Here is a 20,579-nt window from a genome sequence, read left to right as displayed (position 1 = left end):
GGAGTATTGCGTACAGTTCTGGTCACCACATTACAGAAAGGACATAATTGCTCTGGAGAGAGTACAGAGGAGATTTACAAGAAAGTTGCCAGGGCTCAAAGGTTGCAGCTATGAGGCAATATTGGATAGGCTAGGGTTGTTTTCCTCAGAACAGAGGAGGCTGAGGGGTGACTTAATGATGTTGTACAAAATTATGAGGGGCCTAGATAGACAGGAAGGACCTGTTTCCCTTAGCGGAGAGGTCAATTATCGGGGGCACAGATTTAAGGTGATTGGTCGAAGGGTTAGAGGGGACATGAGGAAAAACTTTTTCACCCAGAGGGTGGTGGGTGTCTGGAATTCACTGCCAGGAACAGTGGTGGAGGCAGAAACCCTCATTTCTTTTAAAAGGTACCTGGACATGCACCTGAAGTGCTGTAACCAGCAAGGCTATGGACCAGGTGCTGGAAGGTGGGATTAGATTGGGCGGCTATTTTTTTTTTCCGGCCGCCGCAGACACGATGGGCTGAATGGCCTCCTTCTGTGACGTAATTTTTCTGTGGTTCTATAGTTGTGATTTATCTGTGGTTCTAGGGTTGTAATTTATTTCAAACTATTTAAAAGTTGATAGTGACGTCAGCAATGAAAAAGCTAGAAATTACAATTTGAGACAGAAGAAAATTAAACTAGAAAGAAACTACGGAAAGGTTACAAAAATTAAAATGAACTTAGGACACTGAATAAAATGGTAGAAGTGGGGTGAAATCATAAGAACTGAAAATATATTTCAGATTTCCAGCCGAATCCCCAGTGAGTGCCTACTGTAGTATAAAAAAAACACACCACTTTTGCTACAGCAGTCACCTTGTGTTACAGTGAAGGAAAGTGCTGTCATTAGAAAGGGGATTCAGTATTGAGAAACAGATGGGGTTTTAAGTGCATTTATCTGTCAACAGCATCTAGTGTAAACCTGCAGTTTGGTCACTTACCATACATTAACATGCAGTGGCATCAAGATTGCTGCCAGAGACTGGAAGGAAACTCACTCAGATTGATTGTTCCTCCTCAATACTACCAAAATGTGACTTTCAGCGACCATTTAAAATTGATTACCACAGGTCCACATACTCTACAAGACCTTCAAAAGTTTGATTGGAAGAACTGATTTAGACAAGCCAAATTAATTTAAATTGATTAGACCAGTGTTTGTTTGTTTATTTTGTTTAAAAAATCACTGAGCACACAGATCCCGCAAGCAGGTGTGACTAGAATCTTTCCTGGTGGCTTTACATTCTGTGTTACTACAAAGGAGACCTTGTGGGTAATAGCTTATTCAAAACAGCACAGAATGATATATGGCTATCCTTCTTATTGTGGTGTTTTGTCATTTAGAAATTGTCTGATGCACTTTGTGTGAAGGGAATTCTCCTACCTTATGATTGGAATCATACAAAGCAGTGCATTTCCTGTATTTATTTTGTTGCAAATTTATCTGTTACATTAACAAGTGGGGAATCAATGCAGGTAAATATTTCTGAAGGTAACAAAATAAATCAGTAAATAATATGGTAAACACTGTGGCAGAATAAAAATTGTAATTAACCACAATGAGTTATCACTTAACATTTGCACTGATCGCACTGCATTGTAAGATTGCTTCAAACCCATCTTCAATCTTATCAAGCATTGTAGAATAAACTAAACACTATTATTGCATTTTGAATTACTGCTATCATATCATTTTTAAAATTCTTTCATGGGATGTGGGCATCGCTGGCAAGGGCGGCATTTGTTGCCCATCCCTAATTGCCCTTGAGAAGAAATGAAAACAAAAAGTGTTGGAAATACTCAGCAGATCTGGCTGCATCTCTGGAGAGAGAAGCAGAGTTAATGTTTCAGTCTATGACCTTTCATCAGAACTCTGCTGCCAAACCTGCTGAGTATTTCTTGCACTTTCTGTTTTTATTTCAGATTTCCAGTATCCGTAGAATTTTGCTTTTATTTTAGTGCCCTTGAGAAAGTTGTGGTGAGCTGCCTTCTTGAACAGCTGTAGTCCATTGACTTTCCTGTAGCGGTTTTGTACAGCTGAGTGGCTTGTTAGGCCATTTCAGAGGGCAGTTAAGAGTCAACCATATTGTGGGTCTGGAGTCACATGCAGGCCAGACCAGGTAAGGATGGCAGATTTCCTTCCCTAAAGGGCATTAGAGAACCAGATGGGTTTTTACAACGTTCAATGATAGTTTGATTGCATCGTTACTGAGACTAGCTTTCAATTCTGAATTGAAAATGCTGTGGTGGTACTTGAACCTGTGTCCCCAGCACATTAGTCTGGTCTGAGAGAGTGAGATTTCCAGAATTCTTGAAGTAATAACAGTAATGAATTTTATTTGAGTTTTTAAGTCATAATAAAATCCTTTTGTCCTTCATGCCCTGAAAGTGTGCATATTCCAAGTGTTTGGTTGAATAGCATGTGTATAATTGTAATGCTATTACAGACAGTCAAGCTGCTGCCATATTGAAGAGGGACTTGTGCCTAGAAATTGAATCATGTCCAAATTGGAGCACAGTTCGGGCACAGAAGATGCTAGAAGTGACTAATAAGGCTGGCAGCATGTTTGGGGATGGGGGTGGTAGCAAGGTGGATGCCTAATGTGAGTTATGGGAGAGTGGTGGGGCAGTGGGGAGGCAAATGGGGGAGGCTGTGTTCTGCAGTTTTAACATGGAGTGCTCCTGCTCCTTCGGCTTCTGATTAAGGTAAGTTTTCTAATGCTGGCCTCCGGCGGCACTGCATCCAGGCCAAGTTAGTTTTCATATATGGGTCCGAGATGTTTAAGAGGCCTGGTGTTTGCTGTAGGCAGTCGTCAGGGCCAAATCAAATGGGCTTTTGTTGGATGTTTTTCTAACACTGTTTAGGGAACTTCTTTACATCTGTTTTCAGCCTGGAAAATGGTTGTTGCTAGGTCCAGTTTCACCCTCTTAATGTCTAACACATCCACAGTGTACTTTTCTAGTGCTTTCTGTAGTCTGTTGCATACCTTGCAGAGTATAAAATTAACATCGGCCCACCCTGGAAAGTTCAGAGTGTACCATTTATCTACCATCTGAATTTAAAAGAATGTCGTACTCTTTGACCTCAAAAATAGTTTTGAAGGGCCTAAATGTAGATTTTGGATATTTCCATAGTTGAAGTACATTTTCAGCCATGTATGTACTGCTTGTATAACTACATAAATGAAAAAATCTGTACTTAAAATATTATCTTTCATGTTCTTAGGACATCCCAAAGCACTTCACAGCGAATGATTTATTAGTGAAGTGTCATCAATGTTCTTTTGCAGACGATTGTAGAAGCCAAATTGTGAACAGCAAGGTCACACAAATAGCAAATAAGATAACTAACCAATTAATCTGTTTTGGTGGTGTTGCTGAGAGATGAATGTTGGCCGAGAAAGATGTTGCAAAGCATTTTGCACTTTTTTTTAATGGATTAGATTATATGCTTGCAAGTAATGTGTTACTATCTATGATAGTGCAAAATGATCATTATAAAATTGATCTGACTGCTGATAGGAATATATCCTAACCTATGTTTACAAGAACTAAATTCCTATCAATAAAAGGCATGTAAATGCTATTTTTTAGTCTTGGACTCACTTCACATACCCAATCTTAATAGAGTCGGATTGTGGTAGTAATTCTACACAATGCTTTACCATGCAGAATTTTTGAAACATTAGCTGTACCTAATATGATGTGGATAAAGTCAATGAAAAAAATAGTTACTTCCTACTTTTACTTCGCTTTCAAATTTGCACTGTCATAATGATCAGCAAAAAGCCATTACTTTATCAAGCCATATTAAAAGATTAATTCAATCTAGATTGTTCCCTCTTTCTGTGACTGAGCTTTATAGCAGACTATCTCTGATTATACTCCTTCCTTTGCAGTATGGTTCAATGGCTGGTGAAGACCGTCTATATTCAGACTTTCCAGAAATTGACCTTTCCCAGCTGGATGTGAATGACCTTGATTCAGTCAGCTGCCTTAGCGAACTTCGGTGGGACAATGACCAATCAGAAATAAGTTCCAGCCAATATAGTACAGATGATTCTGAGCTTTTTGAAGTAAGTATGCATTTCAGTTCTTGCGCTTAATTCTGAAAGTGCTAAACAAGTTTAAAAGTAGTAGAAAACAATCCCTTGTAGCTGTACAGGAGCCAAAGCATTTTGTTATGCTAATCATATGCCAGTTCTATATATTCAATAAGGGAAGGGGTAAACTGAGATCATTATGCATTGTCAGGCTGTGCACTCAATGTAGTAGGCAAAGGATATTGAAGACCATGCAAAGGATATTGAAGACCATGCAAAGGATATTGAAGACCATGCCAAGGTAATTTATATAAATATAATTAATTTTATTAATGTAATGAACACTTGCATCACAAACAGGGTCATTCCAGAAAATATGCTTAATTACACTTGTTTTATTAATATTTGTTAAAATTCTGTGTTGCTGACTCCCCCTGTATTATAAGTAACCAAGACCTATGGCCTGTAATTAATCCAATGCATCTTGTGCATCCTAATGTAATCAGCCAGTGTGAAGGACATTGGGAGACTGCATGCTATTAAGACCCCCAAACAATTTTTAAGTTAAGGGGTTTCCCATAATGCAGCTATGGCTGCTTGTGCAGTATTCTAGCTACACATCGCCCATTTGGAATCGGTGCTGAAAGGGACACGCCAATTTAAGAAAAAAAAATTCCTTTCCCCAGCACATCTTATGCCACGCTAGCCCAGTGCATCCCTGCTATTGATGCCTCCTCTGCCCACTGCCCCTCATCTACCATGCCATGTAAGATAATGGTGGCACTTTATGGGCAGACACGAATTCTCGACTGACTGTTGGCACCCAGTCTGTCAGCACCTGCTACTCCTGCCATTCCCATTGCAACATAAGTGATACATTCAGAGCACCAGAAAAATATTCAGATAAGCTGGCCTCACATCACAGGGCATGACCAGTGTATTACAGTACAGCCTGCAAAGCGCTTAAACAGTGATAGCTCTGGCAGTGTTTCGTAAGGGCTGGATTATCACCACCTACACCCGCCTCCCCAGCTCCACCTTAGTCTGCCTCAAATGTTGAAAAGTCTGCTGCTCAGAAAGCTTGCCCATGATGGTGCTTATCCTATTTGTTTTCCATCAAGACTAGCAAGCTCTCTTTAGTTAAAACATTCAATTCCTCATATTGATTATCAGAATAGCCTTATGCTATGGAAATAGATAATAGAGCAAAACTGACAGTAGGCCAAGAGTTCTCAAGAAACTTGATTCTACTAGACACAACTGGCAAGTGTACAAGAACCATGTATCTTACCAGTGATTAAATATTGTTGCTCTGTTTGACAGTCCAGGGAAGACATTCATTTCTTGTTTCTTAACTTGGTGTTGCCCAAAGCCATCAAGACCTTGGATTTCATAGAGTTGGTTTAGTCCATGGCAGAGGCCAGTCTCCACAGTATCAGAGATGTGGCTAAACTGACCGATGTCCACATATCTTTGTACAGCACCACAAGAATTGTTTACCTTTTTTAAAAATTAATTCTTGGGGTGCAGACACTGTTGGCAAGGTTGCAATTCCTGGTTGCACTGAAAAGGTTGTTGTGGATTTCTAGGGCCACTCTCTCTCCTCTCCCGTGACTTCCCATGCCCATCTGTATGGTAGTGTACCCCACTTCTGATAGGCCTATCCTACCCGTGAAACAGGAAATAATGGCAAGGTGATGGAGGAATCTGGTATGTTGACTGATAGGCATGATTTTGTGAGTATAACTATTGTCAGCTTGTTGCTTGACTAGTCTGTGGGACAGCTTTCCCAGCTTTTGCACCAGTCCCTAGATGTTAATGAGGATGACTTTACGGACTTTTCTGGACCGGGTGCACCTTTGCTGTGTCCTGATTCAATGCCTAGGTTGCAGCCGAGTGGTCTGCCTTTTTTGATTCTTATATTTCTTTGCAGCAGTTTGATACAACTGAGTGGCTTGCCAGGTCACTTCAGGAGGCAGTGAAGAGTCAACCCTCTGAAGCCAGTTGGGGTTTTGGCTTCATGGTTACTTCTACTGGTACTAGCCTTTTAGTTCCAGATTCAAATTCTCAAAGTGCTATGAAATCACTTTCTCTAGTTTATTAGCCCAGGCCATTAACATAATCTCCATTCTGAAACAGAAGGACTGCTGCTGGTGCACCTCAACATTCTGTATTGGTGCTATCGAGAGCAACAGTGATGAAGCTTCTCACAGTTGTTTCCACCTATGAAAATATATCATAAATAATGTAATTGCCTAGAACTTTCTTGCTTCTATGTAGAAGTTCAAACATAGTGTAAAATATTTGCTGAAGCATGCTTTTAGCTTCAAGAGGCTTCTGAATTTTGGCCTTCCAGTTGATCGCACAAATTCTGTGAGCCTTTTGTGCTTTTAACAGCCGCCAGAGTAATTTTTGTTGGGCGCTTGTCCTTGTTACATTTATTTTCAGACTACATTAATATATTTCAAAAGAAGTAAAGTTTGCATTGCTCCCACAAGGCAACAGATTAAGAGGGATGTAGAAAATTGCATGCTTCCAAGATTCAAATCCCAGAGGGTGTGCAAGGTGGTAGAACAGCATCAATCTGTGCTGCTCAGTTTATACAGAAGAGATTAAAATTAAATGTAACATTCTACATTCCTCATAGTTGAAAAATTAAAGGCTGTGCAAATGTGTCTAATCCCATTATCTAACCTCTTCACTTTTATATTGTAGATCATAGAGGAAGAAAATGAGGCCTTGCTGGCTGCTCTCACTGAGACACTGGACGACATCCAAGTAGATGATGTGAGCCTGTCTGCGTTCAAGGAACTTACAGATGGAGTTGTGACTGATTCGTTGGAAACTGCCTCATTATCAACACCAGATGGCAGTCCTCCCAACACAAAGGCTGATGAACCATCTCTAGTAAGAATCCTTCCTACTGTTTAAAAGGAATTGGATGAGCCTCTGGGTACCCGCTGCATGGGTATAATGTAGGCAAAATAAGGTCTGAATTTTTTTAATCTTCAGGTTTAAAAATAGAAAAATAAGTTAGTTTTTTTTGTTTCCTGTTAAATTGCATGTAACATTAATCACATCTATTCTTAAAATAGATTACTGAAATTAAAAATGCATGAATACAATAAGAAATAAAATATATGCCTTTCATTTAAAAATGTTACAAACAACTGCAATATTTTCCTTAAATAAACTTTCAACTGACAAACCTGTGCTGTTTTCCCCAATTAGCACCAATGATTCGCCATAAAGTGCTAACGCAAAATGAATTTTGATTATGATGGTCAGATCTCATCCACACTACCCCACCCCCCACCCCACCCCCAAGCAAACACCAATGCCCTTCCCTCCATTGAAAGGGAAAAGTAGTCTCTTTAGCCTCCTTGCCCAGGACTGTCGAACTCACTGCAAATGCACATGCATATTTTACTGGGAGGCTATCATGGAACACGACCTTGTCAATCTGGTCTGATTTAATGGGAGGCCATTTTCATAATCACAAAACTATCCTTCCTCCCCTCCCTCTGTGTCTTAATCTTTTAATTAAAGATTAATTTGTAGGCCAGAAATAGAACATAATGCATCTCAATATTTAATTCAAGTATACTGTTACAGTAGGTTCAGTAGATTGAAAGAGTATAAAGACACTTGGTACAGTTAATCTTGTTAATCCTTTCATTGTAATATTTAACTACAAAGTAGCTAAGATCATATATTTGATCATGCTTGGACCAAAGATTCATGTACGTTCTCTTTGTATTATGCCATCGATAACTTTCCTCTAGTTTTTTTTTAAATTAGGAAAATGTGACCATTCAGTTTTATTTTGCGAGAGTACAGTTTTGTGCCAACTTTGTTATACCAGAAATAACTCTTGCATAAAAAAATTCTAAAGTGTGCTTTTGTTGAATAAATCTTGTGGATATTTAGAAAAAAAGGATCCTGACCAATGAGTCAGAATTTACAAACAACTGGCAGATGCAAAAATAGTAAATACCTGGGTACATTGACAATGCAGTAGTCTAATCAGAGGATTCAGGTGATGCCATTAATCATTATGTCAATGCATGGGCAGCTTGTGATCTGTCAACTGAAACGTGAGATTAGATTATAGTTTTGATATTGCTCCCTGGTGTCTGTTATTATTTATAATATATACTGTTTCAATTTTATTCTGTTTTCGGTCAGGTTTTGTGTCAGCAGCAGCTGTCAGTACAGACGCCAGCTGTCAGTGTGCTTCGTATCTTTGATGTGCTTTGACGTTCATTCAAGGGGATTAGCGATTGTACCGTCATTACTGCAGGTTTATTAAGACTTACTCTGCAGCCAGTCTCTGTCCAGTATATATTATAAAGATCTAACACCAAGAAAATTTGAAATACTATAATATCCACCTCTATTGCTTTTTTTTTGTTTATAAATGACATTTTTGTTAAACTTGTGATGTAATATTTTGGCATATACTTTTGTTAGTTAAGGAAACTTCTTCTGGCTCCACAAAATGTGCAGTTAAACTATGAACGGCAAAATGGAAGCAACATGGCTCGCCATGCATCCAGTAACCACAAGTCAAAATCACATCGTCCTTCTATCAAGGTATTCACTTCAAGAACATAGCACATATCACTAATTGTTATAAATATAGCCAATATATGCTTTGCATTATTGAATTGTTATTTAAGACTTTTAAGGGGAAATAGGTGAATACCAACACAAATATTTCACTAAAGTCTAATGCGAAGCTTCCTCTGGCTTAGTTAGTTTGAATATCGTCTAATTGATGTGTTGCAGAGCTGTATAAAACCAGGAAGGTCCCAGGTTTGATTTCTGGTCTGATTGCAGCCATGGCAATGATGTAGATATTGCCTCAGTGCCTATTGGGTTAGGGATGGAAAAAGTCAGCCAGGGTTCCTACTGGACTGCATTCTAATGACCTTTGCTGAATGTGTAATTATGTGTGGGCATTGGGTGGGGGAAAGCTGTGAAGGCCCCATGTTTAAATAGCATGCGGACTCTCCATATCCCTGCCCACACATGAGGAATAGTGGTGTAGATGAGGTACCAGATGACTCATGTCTTTGAAGCTGTGTCCCACTGCATCACCACTTGAAGAGCGGAGAAAATCTTAGGGGAATACAGAAAGTGTATAAAGACTCAGGTTTAATAAATTGATCTGGTTCACTTGTATTGTATTCTAATCCTTTCTTTATTTTGTTTAAAAATAAAAGGTGGAAGGCCCACAGGGCAGTAAGTCACACAGCACCTGTCAACGTCAGCATCGACCATTCACAGAGTTACATAAGCACCTGACTTCAACTACCTGCCCTACCCCGTTTAAAACAGATGATTCCAAACTCACTAATAAAGACCAAAGCAGTCCAGTGTGGACTTCACAGTATCATCAGTCACATCACCAGCAAGGTGAGAGTGAGGACGATGGTGATGTTGATTGTGTTAATAATGGTGCTAACAAAGAATTGGATTGCTTCAATGATGGGAATGGGGAACACAAACAAGAACACAACATTCTGCGAAACAGTGCATCTTGCGTTTCATCCATTAAATCCGAAGATGTGGTTGCATCAGCAAAGGGCAATTGGACTAAAAGCTCACAGTTTACCACAGAAGCAGAACTGCGTTCAGTAGTTGAGCTTATTAAGTACATGCACACCTATTGTCTTCCACTTAGGAAATATCCGCTAGACATTGCCGAACAGGGTGGTGGCTGCAATGGCAGTTATAAAAAACAAAAAACTGACTGCTCTTTGCAGAAGCTTATGCACCCCAGTGTAGACAAACAGAAATTGTCCAATTCCTTAAAGTTAAATGCCAGTTCAGGGTTGGGAAGGAGCACTCCAGACTTGTGCAAATGGAATATAAGAAAGCTTTCCAAAAGTTCCATACTGAGGGAGCTATTGGAAAAAAATATTGCTCTAGATGTGAGCAAGCCTTATAGACTTCACAATCCTTTATATCCTGTTTACACTCATTCATCTGGTAGAGCCCAGGCTGTTCCACCTCAGGTAGTGCCCCAGCATGAATGTGATAGTACTTATTGTATTGAAACCATCAACTGCACACTGGAAAATCACGGAATGAAATGCAGTAAGAACAAGGCTGCTAAAATAGGGGACACAGCAAAGAAACAGGGAAGTACATGCCTTGCGGTTCGACGCTCATTGAGATTGAACCCTCACATAAATGAGGTCCTGAGCTATGATTTAGAGCCAGCTTCAAATGGAAGTTTGACCAGAGTAGATTTGAAGAGAACTCCCAAGGAGTCTAGGTCAGTGAATGTGCAGATGATGTTTGAGGTGGAGGCAGAGGAGGAGCAGGTAGCAGAAATTGAGATAGATTGTTCTGGACAGCAACTCTGTGACAGTGGTGCACACATTGTGCCAGATGACCAGCGGCATCTGCAATCCTGTAATCGAGTGCAATGGACTGAGGAGAACGACAATGAAGAAAGCTCGCTTACTCCTGACCGTCCTACAGTTTCCATGGTTCCATGCTCTAATATAGTGGGGGACCACCAAGCCTTCACTGCACAGGACTTCCCATTAAATGAAACCAAGATGCAAGAGACCAAGACTAGCAGAAAGCTAGGTAATCCTGTTTAGCTTATCTGCTTCATTCTTTTTAATAATTATATAAAGCTATGCCCCTGAGCCTCTTTAAAAGCTTCTTATAACATTCCTGCAGTCTTTTGGAAAATTAAATTAATTTTCATTAATGCAGAAAGTTAACTCCTATAACCATTTGCAGGCACTGTTTATTCTCACTTTTTAAGGAAACATTTCTCTGCTGGCTGCTTCTTGCAAGATCCGATTTACTTTTGCCTTGTTTTTTTCCTCACTTTCTATAATAAGAAGAGGGAATACTCGTCAAATACCAAGAGATGGCATCTTATGTCATGATAATTTGTTGCATCTTTTAATGCTTAATTGGAACGGCTGAGATTATTAAATACAAAACTATCTTCTGTTAATACTGTCTTTATTTATTTATTACTCAGTTTATTAGTACTGGAGGTTTTAACACTTTACATCTTGCACCTATTTGAGTATAGGAATAACTTGAAGGGGCCTTCTCTCCATTTACAGGTTTCTCTGTCTTCCTGATTAAAATTCTTCCAGTACTGGCATTCACTCTTGAAAAAAAAAAGCAATTTCTTCTTATTTCTTTCTCCATTATGGTTGCTTGAAGTTGATAAAGTATCAACTGATAATTGCCAATTTCAATAGAAACTGAAGCAGAACAGTTTAGAAATGCTGTTCCTATTTGTCTCTGTTACCATTACAGTGTGTTTTAGGTATCAGATGGGATAACTTCATTGTGTCTATTTACACTGAAATACACAGCAAATCCAGCAGGCAAGTGCAGTGGTGCACAGAAATCAGATCGAAAAGTAGTCTATATTCTGTTGCGGCACAGCACATGACAAAGCATAAGATGTGATGCTGGTAGCTGTTTTAAATAGTGTTGGTAGAAAACCTTAAATCTTTCCATTTACCCATTCATTGGCTGAAAATGATGAGAAAAAAGCAGCTCTACATAGCTCCAATTTTAAAATAAGCAGTACTGATCACAAGTAGGCCTGACAATGCAGCAGTGCATGTTAGGAAGTTTATACCAGTAATAAGCCATCTATACACACACAGTGCCAGTGTCCAGGGGGTGAATTGGTGTGTCAGTTTTATAGTAGTGTAGTTTGTGCTATTTATGTATTAGGACAAAGTCTCCTGTATAAAAGGGACAATCTCAAGCCAGACTACTGTTTTCTAATACACCTTTCAAATATCACCCTTCAAATATTACTCATCCTTTACAGCAAAGAAACAATGAGAAACTGTAATTTTTTTTGCTACATATGAATGATTTTAATTAGTGTATATTCTTATCTCTGTCCAAGTTCAATAGCTTGTTTTCATCCTGTCTTAAAAGCTTATCTGTTTCCTTTTTAATATTCGGTGTATTTTTTTGTTCTTATTAACGCTGTGCATTTTAATTATGTTCTGACACAAATTTCAAGGTCAAAAATTATTCTTTATAAATAGCTCTCTAATGATTAATATTCAAATGATATACATAATTTACGGAATAGCAACAGGTTATTCTATAATTGACATTTTGTAAACATTTATATTTGCAGCCAAGCCCACAAGCCTGTTACTGAGTCCAGAGTCTGAAAGGTAGGTGAAACTATATAGAGTTCGGATTCAGCAGATGCAAAACACAATCTGGCTTTTAAAATTTGCACTCTTAATGTAGCTCACACTGCAATCTTGATTAAATTTCCATCGTTTCCAAGCCAATGCTTTGCAATGAAATTTCAAGATCTTCTAATTGGTATATTTAATATGTAATTTTGAGTATAGCATAGTTTCATTGATCCTGTATTTCCTATTTTCAGTGACTCCAAGGATTCTCCTCTTGAGAACAAACCCTTTGAACAAACACTGAGTGTAGAACTGTGTGGAACTGCTGGTAAGCATAAAATCTTAGAACTGGCGCCATTACTGATCCAGATAAGCATCGTGTCGCCCTCAGACTAATTCAGGAGGGAAAAGAATTTTATAAAAGCCTGAAATTTCTTCATGGACACTTGTTTTCAGCCAAGAAAAATATCATTTCTGGCTGGCTTTTAAAATAAGACAAATCAAAGACCAGATGAAAAGCATTTCCTATATTCAGGGAAATGTGAGTGGTAATAGTGCTGCATTTTTTGTACTCTAGTTCCTTCATACATCTATTGAAGCTGTTTTAGGTTGAAGTAGATAACTTTAGAAATATGACTTATTTTAAATACCTGCGTCATGCTTACAGAGAAAAGGATAACAATGAAGTTGAGCCAGTCTAACACTGCTCCTTTCATAGCTTTGTCAGGTCTACAATTCATTTGTGCTGTGAGCAGAATGTTAGCACACAGACTGCATGTACTTTATTTGTAGATGCACGCAGAATATTAAATTTTGTAAGTGGGGGTGCCAGTTCACTGTGGCTCAAGGCTTTTACGATTTTTTTTTGTGTTTTTATGTTATCCGATAAATGAGTAAGATAATTTAGATTGATTTCTGATGTGCTTTCACATCTAAGAGACATAATTCCAGAGGGGCACTAGGGAATATCCCAAAAGTGCACGGTGTGCAGCAGTGTCCAATTTCTACCCAAAGCATTATGATATAGAAATGTAAAAAACAGGAATTTTTTTTGTCTTGAATCCCATATTTCTACTTTGGAGCATTATACAATATGATGGCTGTGCCCACCTAGATTCTGTATTAATAGAGTGAAACCCTCTCCTTTATGCCACATAAAATAGTGACAATTATTTTATAGTATTAAGTACAATGTTTGATATTTTTTCTCTAGGACTTACACCTCCAACTACTCCACCACACAAAACAACTCGAGATGATCCTTTCAAGACAGCAATAAAGATTGAGTCATCTGTTGACAATACAATTAACCAATTACCATCAAAAAATCATTGGAGTTCTTTGTCAAAAAGTCTTGTTAATAAACACCCTGAGCAAACTGAGCTCTATGCTTACCTTAGCAAAGCCACAGTCACCTCCATTCAAATGGAAGGCAAAAAAGTTAAAAGATCGTATACCAGATGCTTTGGTGATCATGACTACTGTCAATTGTATAGGTCAGAGACTGAAACCGAAAGAAATATTCTGAGACTTTACGAACTTCCAAACTCCAGTCGCCAACAAAATGTGAAAGAAAAGCATGACAATTATTCACTTTACAGTGAAAAGAGACGGAAGATGTCTCCCATTCCAAATCATGGACCTAATAGTCAGAAAGTAGAGATGAGCAAAGAGCTTCCAGTTCAAAGCAGCAATAAGAAACCAATGAGAGATCAAGAGATAAGAGCCAAATTATTCAAGCACTTTGGTTACCCAGAAGAAGCCATCACTGATGAGAAGCAGAATATGTTTGAAGATGATGATTGTAATCCTAATAAACACTGCTGCTATTCAGATGCAAAGTTACAAACTTGGGTGAAGAAGCCTGACACTGGTTCGTGGGCTCTGTCACCATCCATTTCCTTGCATAAACAATCTCAGTCACTTCCAAAGGACCCTTTGCATCCTCAAAAACATCAATTAGACGGTGGTCGAACAAGGTCCTGCTCTAACCAACAGCACAAAACAACTTCTGGATCTTCACGCATACAATCCAGGTCTCCAGTGAAAAGGGAATCTGCCAGGTAGGATATTCAAAATTTGCACTTTGAAGACAATAAGAACATAAAGTTTGCACCAAATACATGTCATTCAGCTCATCAACTTCACTGGAGCTTCAGACCACCACTGTCAGTTGATCTCCTACTTTGAGGAACAGTAAGTTCCATCTCACCTCCCCTTTAAAAAAAAACAAACCGTATCATTGATACCTCTATTAACCTTAATTCACCATTGCAACAGATATTGATCCAAATTAATTACCTTCTCTGGAAATCTGTTTCACATGTCTGCTATTCAGTGGGAGGGAGGTTGTATCGAATCCCTGAATTCAATTAAGCCCCAGTTCATAACTTCCATTCCCCAGTTTCCCTTTCTCCCAGAGTTCCTTGTTTCTCTCTCTCTCTTTTCCCCCTTCCTCAACCTCGAGTTCACTGTTACCCTTTTCTCCTGCCCTGCAACTGCCTCTCGTTCCTCCTTAGACTTTCGGCAGCTAGCCAATCCCATATCTTGTCAGCCCTAAGCTAGGACTGGCTAGCTGGTGGCAGGGTGATATCACAAAGCCGAAGGCTTCTCTGAGACTGCAGCCAGTGACGTCATGAAATGGGTTAACCTATACTGCGGCGGGAAATTAAAAGCACGGAATTCTTATGGCTGCTAGCAGCAGTGCCTGGGCGGGACATACCCCATTCCAGGAGACTTGCGGACAATCCAGGAGGGTTGATAATCCATACGTATGCTGTAAAGTCACAATCCCAATCAACATGTGATTGACATTCAGGGTTATGTATATTGCCATTTGATACTAATCTGTCATTTGAAAAGAAAGTTCCAGTGCTTGCTTATGAGAGACAAAACCACTGCACAAACGCCATTGTGTTATAGAATTTTGCAGTACAGATAGGGGCATTACGCCCATGATGGCCAGCACATCTCTCAAGTGCTATCCACAGCTCCTTTCATGCTCTTCATCTGTACTTTTCACATTTTTTAGTTTCATAATGTAAGCCACTTCTCTTTCGAAAGCTACCTGTTTCTGCCACTGTTTTGGGTAGGGCTTTCCATATCCCAACAACTCTGTATTTGTGTTTCAGTAACATCTGCCTTCTTTCAGTAGCCGATTATATTAAATTTTTCCTCAAGCTATTAATTCACCAACTTTGGGCTTGAGCTGATAAGTGGCAAGTAACATTCATGCCACACAAGTGCCAGGCAATGACCATCTCCAACAAGAGAGAATCTAACTATCTCCCCTTGACATTCAACGGCATTACGTTAGCTGAATCCCCTACTATCAACATCCTGGGGGTTGCCATTGACCAGGTCATGTTACTCTACTGTGGCGAGTAACTCACCTCCTGACTCCCCAAAGCCTGTCCACCATCTACAAGGCACAAGTCAGGAGTGTGATGGAATACTCTCCACCTGCCAGGATGGGTGCAGTTCCAGCAACACTCAAGAAGCTCGACACCGTCCAAGACAAAGCAACCTGCTTGATTGGCACCCCACCCACAAACATTCACTCCCTGCACCACTGACACACAGTGGCGGCAGTGTGTACCATCTCCAAGATGCAGAAATGCACCAAAGCTATTCAGACAGCACCTTCCAAACCCACGACCTCTACCACCTAGAAGGACAAGGGCAGCAGATGCGTGGGAACACCACCACCTGCAAGATCCGCTCCAAGCCACACACCATCCTGACTTGGAACTATATCGCCATTCCTTCACTGTCGCTGGGTTAGAACTCCCTTCCTAATAGTACTGTGGGTGTACCTACCCCACATGGACTGCAGTGGTTCAGGAAGGCAGCTCACCACCGCCTTCTCAAGGGCAGTTAGGGATGGGCAATAAATGCTGGCCTAGCCAACAACACCCACGTCCTATGAAACGACTAAAAAAAAGACTTTAACTTTTCCTTAATTTATCTTCTCAAAACACCTCTACCAGATTTCCTCTTCATGCTAATGTTCCATACTTGTGTTTTAAAACTGAATGTTCCACTATTTCTGTTGTATGCTTCGATTTGGACAACAGTTGTGGGAGATTTTTAAAAACCTTTAAGATTTTCTATCGAGACCTCTTCTAAAAATCAAACATTTACCCAAGAATTATATAATTAAGCACTCTGTAAAATTATAATTAAATACAATAATAAAATAAGAAAATGTTCTTATTTTAAAATAAGAAATGTCAACATTAGCATAATGCAGTTCTGGTGTGATGTGCACAGCCACTCTCTGTTTAGGGTAGTGAGCATTTTTTTTTATATACTGATGGGCAAATATAGTGTCTTCAATTACATGACGCATAATGTGTAGCATTAAACTTTGTGAGTCAGTTGTAAACTTTTATTGCTTGTTCCAAAATAGTGTTGTTTATCCCAAGGTTTTCTGATTAATATCATTCTCTTTTAGTCTTGACTCTTCTCTACTAATTTCACCATTTTCAGCCTAAATTTAGAAAAAAAGAAAATTCAAAACTCAGAAGGCTTAAATATGGTACACTTGAACCCCTGTTTGATTTTTATCCTGTCTGTTTATTTTACAATATTAATATAGTTTGTTTCATGATCTTCAGTGACAGAATTGGAGCCTGGTTTGGAGGATTTACTAATTCAGTAGTGTTATGGAGCTAACATCAGCAGTTAGCATTCCATTTGCAGAAAACATGGCTTGTTTAGATAATTAGATAAACTAGATGAACCATAGGCAACTCAGCCAAATATAGCAACCGCATATTTTTCTTTGGCTTGTCTGGACAAACTTTGTGCTTCATATCTGTCTCATTCAGACTCTCTCTGTGCTGTCAGACTCTCCCTATTCTCTGGCGCTTCTGTCTCTTTCTCTTGTGCTCTGTTCTCTTGAGTCTACCCCTCTGGTCTGGATCCTTGAATGTTTGACCTATACCGGCTAAGCTGCTTCTCTCTGTCTGCCTGTACTCCTTTGGGCCCTCCCCACTTTCTTGTGCTCCGTTCTGTGATGCCGATTTTCTTCTCCAGGCCTCCAATAGGCGCAGTGCCTTTGGAGGTGTGTTGCGTATGTGAAGAGAGGAATGCAGCCCACTTTCCTGGTCCAGGCACTTTACAGAGTGCAGACGGAAGTTGATGCCAGACTGTGGCAATGCCTTGCACTGGGAATTGAAGGCAGAGACATAGTCATTGCTGCAGGCCTGAGGGGCCTTTATCTCTACTTTTTGCCATCACCGTCAGGGACCTCTGGCTGCGGGTGGGTCCTGAACTTTTTGCAGAAGGAGATGATAGAGAAGTCTCACTCTACCTGGACTGTCCTAATACTACTTGATGCTTCCTTCTGTCTTCACGCAATCCTCTGGTCTGAGGTGGGTCCTGACATAAGACCCACCACCAGGTTTCTTTGCATGCTGCTTGGGCAAAGTCAGAGAAAAGTGAGATAGAAAGCTGGAACCCCCCTCTTCATTACCTTGTATTGTGGTCTGCGCCTACTGGAGGCAATGGACCAAGGCTATCATTCCAGGGAATCATAGAGCGATGTTAGCGGTCGGGTTGGGAAGCAGAGGAAGACTTGATATCTGTATTTTGCTCTTCACTTACTCTGGGAACTGATTCTTTTCCAGCAGCAACAAAGAAAAGAATCAGTCCTACTGTCTTTTCCAGCCGTCTAATTCTTTCCACTCTTGTGATCTATGCTCTCAGTCTCTCCTCACACTCTGATGTTCTGTGCTGCTGGATGGTCCGTGCTGTCTGTCTTTTGACGCTTGCTGGTAATCTGCACTCTTGGTCTTGCTCTTTCTTCTCTCTGATGCTCTTCTCCCTGACTCTGCTACTCTGTCATTGATCTCTTCAAATTCCATTTGATTTATTGACTTTTAAAAATGATCACAATGGTGATTACTTAAATGTAATTTAATTTTTATTTGGCTGATTAGTTTTATTGCTATTAAGAGCACAGTACTTGCTTGTCATATAATTTCATAAGCTTCTATTGAGTTGTGACTGACTGCCATCCTGGCATTCACCTTTCTTAATTTGAAGCCTGACTTCAATGCATCAATGTGTCTGCGTGGGTTTCCTCCGGGTGCTCCGGTTTCCTCCCACATGCCAAAGACTTGCAGGTTGATAGGTAAATTGGCCATTATAAATTGCCCCTAGTATAGGTAGGGAAATATATAGGGACAGGTGGGAATATGGAATTAGTGTAGGAATGGGTGGTTGATGGTCGGCACAGACTCGGTGGGCCGAAGGGCCTGTTTCAGTGCTGTATCTCTACATACTACATACAAACCATTAGTGAGGCGTTATCACAGTAAAGTCTGAATCAGTCGTTACCATCCAGGAGAGCAGATTAGTTCATATTCTATTTTTTATTATGCCATTAGTTGATCTTATATGGTATTGCACATGGGATGAGAAGACCTGATGCAATGTTCATGTCAAGACAGGGTTAGAGGGCACGTGCATAATTGAACCAAGGTGAGGGAGGAGGAGGCAGCTAGGAGGGGAAGTGGTGATAGGAGAGAGGTGGAAGGCAGAGAAGGAAATATGAGATGAGGGATAAGGTTGGAGACAATGGAGGAGCATGGATGAGAGGAACAGGGGGAGCATAAAAGAGAGAGTGATGGGGATAGGGGAATCATTGAGCAGAGTGTGATGTGTGGATAAGGGAAGAGAGGGGAGGTCAAAGATGTACTTAGTGAATGCCAGCAGGGTGCCATGCACACACTGAAAATCTGGAGAGGGAGGGCAGAAAAGGCTAGAAAGACTGGTCATGGGTGGGGAAAGAAGGAGTAAATATTACATATGTTATTCAGTGGTTTGTAGGGGATAGTGGAATTCATGCAGCCAAAATGATGGGTGGTGGGATTTGGAATTGGGTTCCAATAATTAACCCTGCCAGTAAGGGAAGGTGGAATGTGCCCGATATAACACTGGGGGAACCTCAAAGTAGATGTAGTGAATATCTGGACTTGTGTGTGTTTGCGGGGAGAGTGATCGGGGGGCCCTTTACAGCTCACTAATGGTGCCTCTGAGGCAGTAGTGACAGTCGGAAATTGAATTTAATGTTATTTTACAGCAGCTTATCTTTGTAAATGCCCATCACAGCAACACCTACAAATGTAGCAAGTATTTCGATATTTAAGGTGAAAAACTATAAGGGTCAGTTGAAATGGGTTTTTCAATGCATTTTGAAATAGAATGTTGTGAGCCACCTATCATTTTTAAACTACTACATGTAATAAATGTTATGCCCGACTGGAATGTCATGACATGTTTTTATGTAGCAAAGTTTGTATCCATAAACCTGTTCCAGACTTTACAACATTTTCTTTTTCCTCCTTCTTCCTTTCTCTTTTAAAAGATCTGACTTTGCTGGGACACAGTCCCAAGGTTGCTGATAACTTTATAGTATTTGCCTAAGTGGTGTGTCCTTCGTATGTGAGTTTACGCAATGACTGTTTTTGGGTTACTCATTATAGTTAAACCCGATTCTATGGTCCCGCAATGTCTGAACACGCACAAACTTTGCACCAGGGCTCAAGAGCAGGAAGGAAGGCTGATTCCTTCCCACACCCCACTCGCCCCAAAATCCCTGGCTCTCCAACCCCAGGGAACTGAAGCCAAATGTTGTAACCAGTTGATGCTGTGTCTGACAATAGCTGCAAGCCATGCATCAAACCTGATAGTCTTTGTGTCTTTAGGCATAGACCATTGGGGGAGTCCTTGCATAGTTACCTGATTTTGCATACAATATACTGTACTATTACCATTTGTGCCAGTCCAGTTAAGTGTCTTATAGTTTGTCACCCTATTGGAGAGATTATATCATAGAACTGTCTTTGATTAACTATGTTTAATAAACTGATTTAGTATCATTGAAATTACAGCTGTAGAACAAGGCCATTCAACCCATTGCATCGGTGCCATTACTAGTTCTTCAGCTGGAGCTATCTACTTCTAAGATTTATCATTGATATTTGAGTTTTATGTAAGTAGGATATTCAAAAATAACATTTTAAACATATTGTTTAGAAATAATGGCTTTTCTGAAAATTCCACAGAAATGGCAGTCATGACAAATATTCATACGAGAAGCGAATTTGGAAGGAAGAGAACTTTGAAAAAGCAAACCAAAAGGGCAAGAAGAATAAAGCCATGGTAAGTACTGTAGATAGAATGCATGGAATCCAAAATTGATCTGTTACTGCATTTAGTTTGAATGGGGGCTAGCGGGTGCTTAAAGATCTCAGCACCATTATTGATGAGAGTAAAATAACTATATTCACTAATGGTCATGAAGACTGATTGGGCTGGACTTTCCTCCGCTAAGCTGCCT

At 39.9% G+C, this 20,579-nt stretch overlaps 1 protein-coding gene across 3 annotated transcripts in view; it reads left to right on the top strand.

Annotated features, from left to right (window-relative positions):
- Positions 1-20,579, top strand: part of LOC137375861 (peroxisome proliferator-activated receptor gamma coactivator 1-alpha-like) — a 159,735-nt gene that overhangs the window by 131,810 nt on the left and 7,346 nt on the right. Inside the window, exons 2-9 of one of the 3 annotated variants that reach the window (XM_068043428.1) lie at positions 3,927-4,103; positions 6,786-6,977; positions 8,544-8,666; positions 9,299-9,491; positions 12,223-12,262; positions 12,484-12,557; positions 13,443-14,292; positions 20,305-20,401. In XM_068043428.1, coding sequence (XP_067899529.1) covers positions 3,927-4,103; positions 6,786-6,977; positions 8,544-8,666; positions 9,299-9,491; positions 12,223-12,262; positions 12,484-12,557; positions 13,443-14,292; positions 20,305-20,401 — 1,746 coding nt within the window. Of the gene's footprint in view, positions 1-3,926; positions 4,104-6,785; positions 7,060-8,543; positions 8,667-9,298; positions 10,677-12,222; positions 12,263-12,483; positions 12,558-13,442; positions 14,293-20,304; positions 20,402-20,579 lie in introns of those variants that run through there. The other 2 variants (XM_068043426.1, XM_068043427.1) reach the window with 2 other exon arrangements.

Source organism: Heterodontus francisci, chromosome 12 (genome assembly GCF_036365525.1).
Source record: "Heterodontus francisci isolate sHetFra1 chromosome 12, sHetFra1.hap1, whole genome shotgun sequence".
NCBI classification, from domain to species: domain Eukaryota; kingdom Metazoa; phylum Chordata; class Chondrichthyes; order Heterodontiformes; family Heterodontidae; genus Heterodontus; species Heterodontus francisci.
Note: the sequence above shows the minus strand (reverse complement) of the source record. Positions and strands in the feature narration are given on the sequence as shown.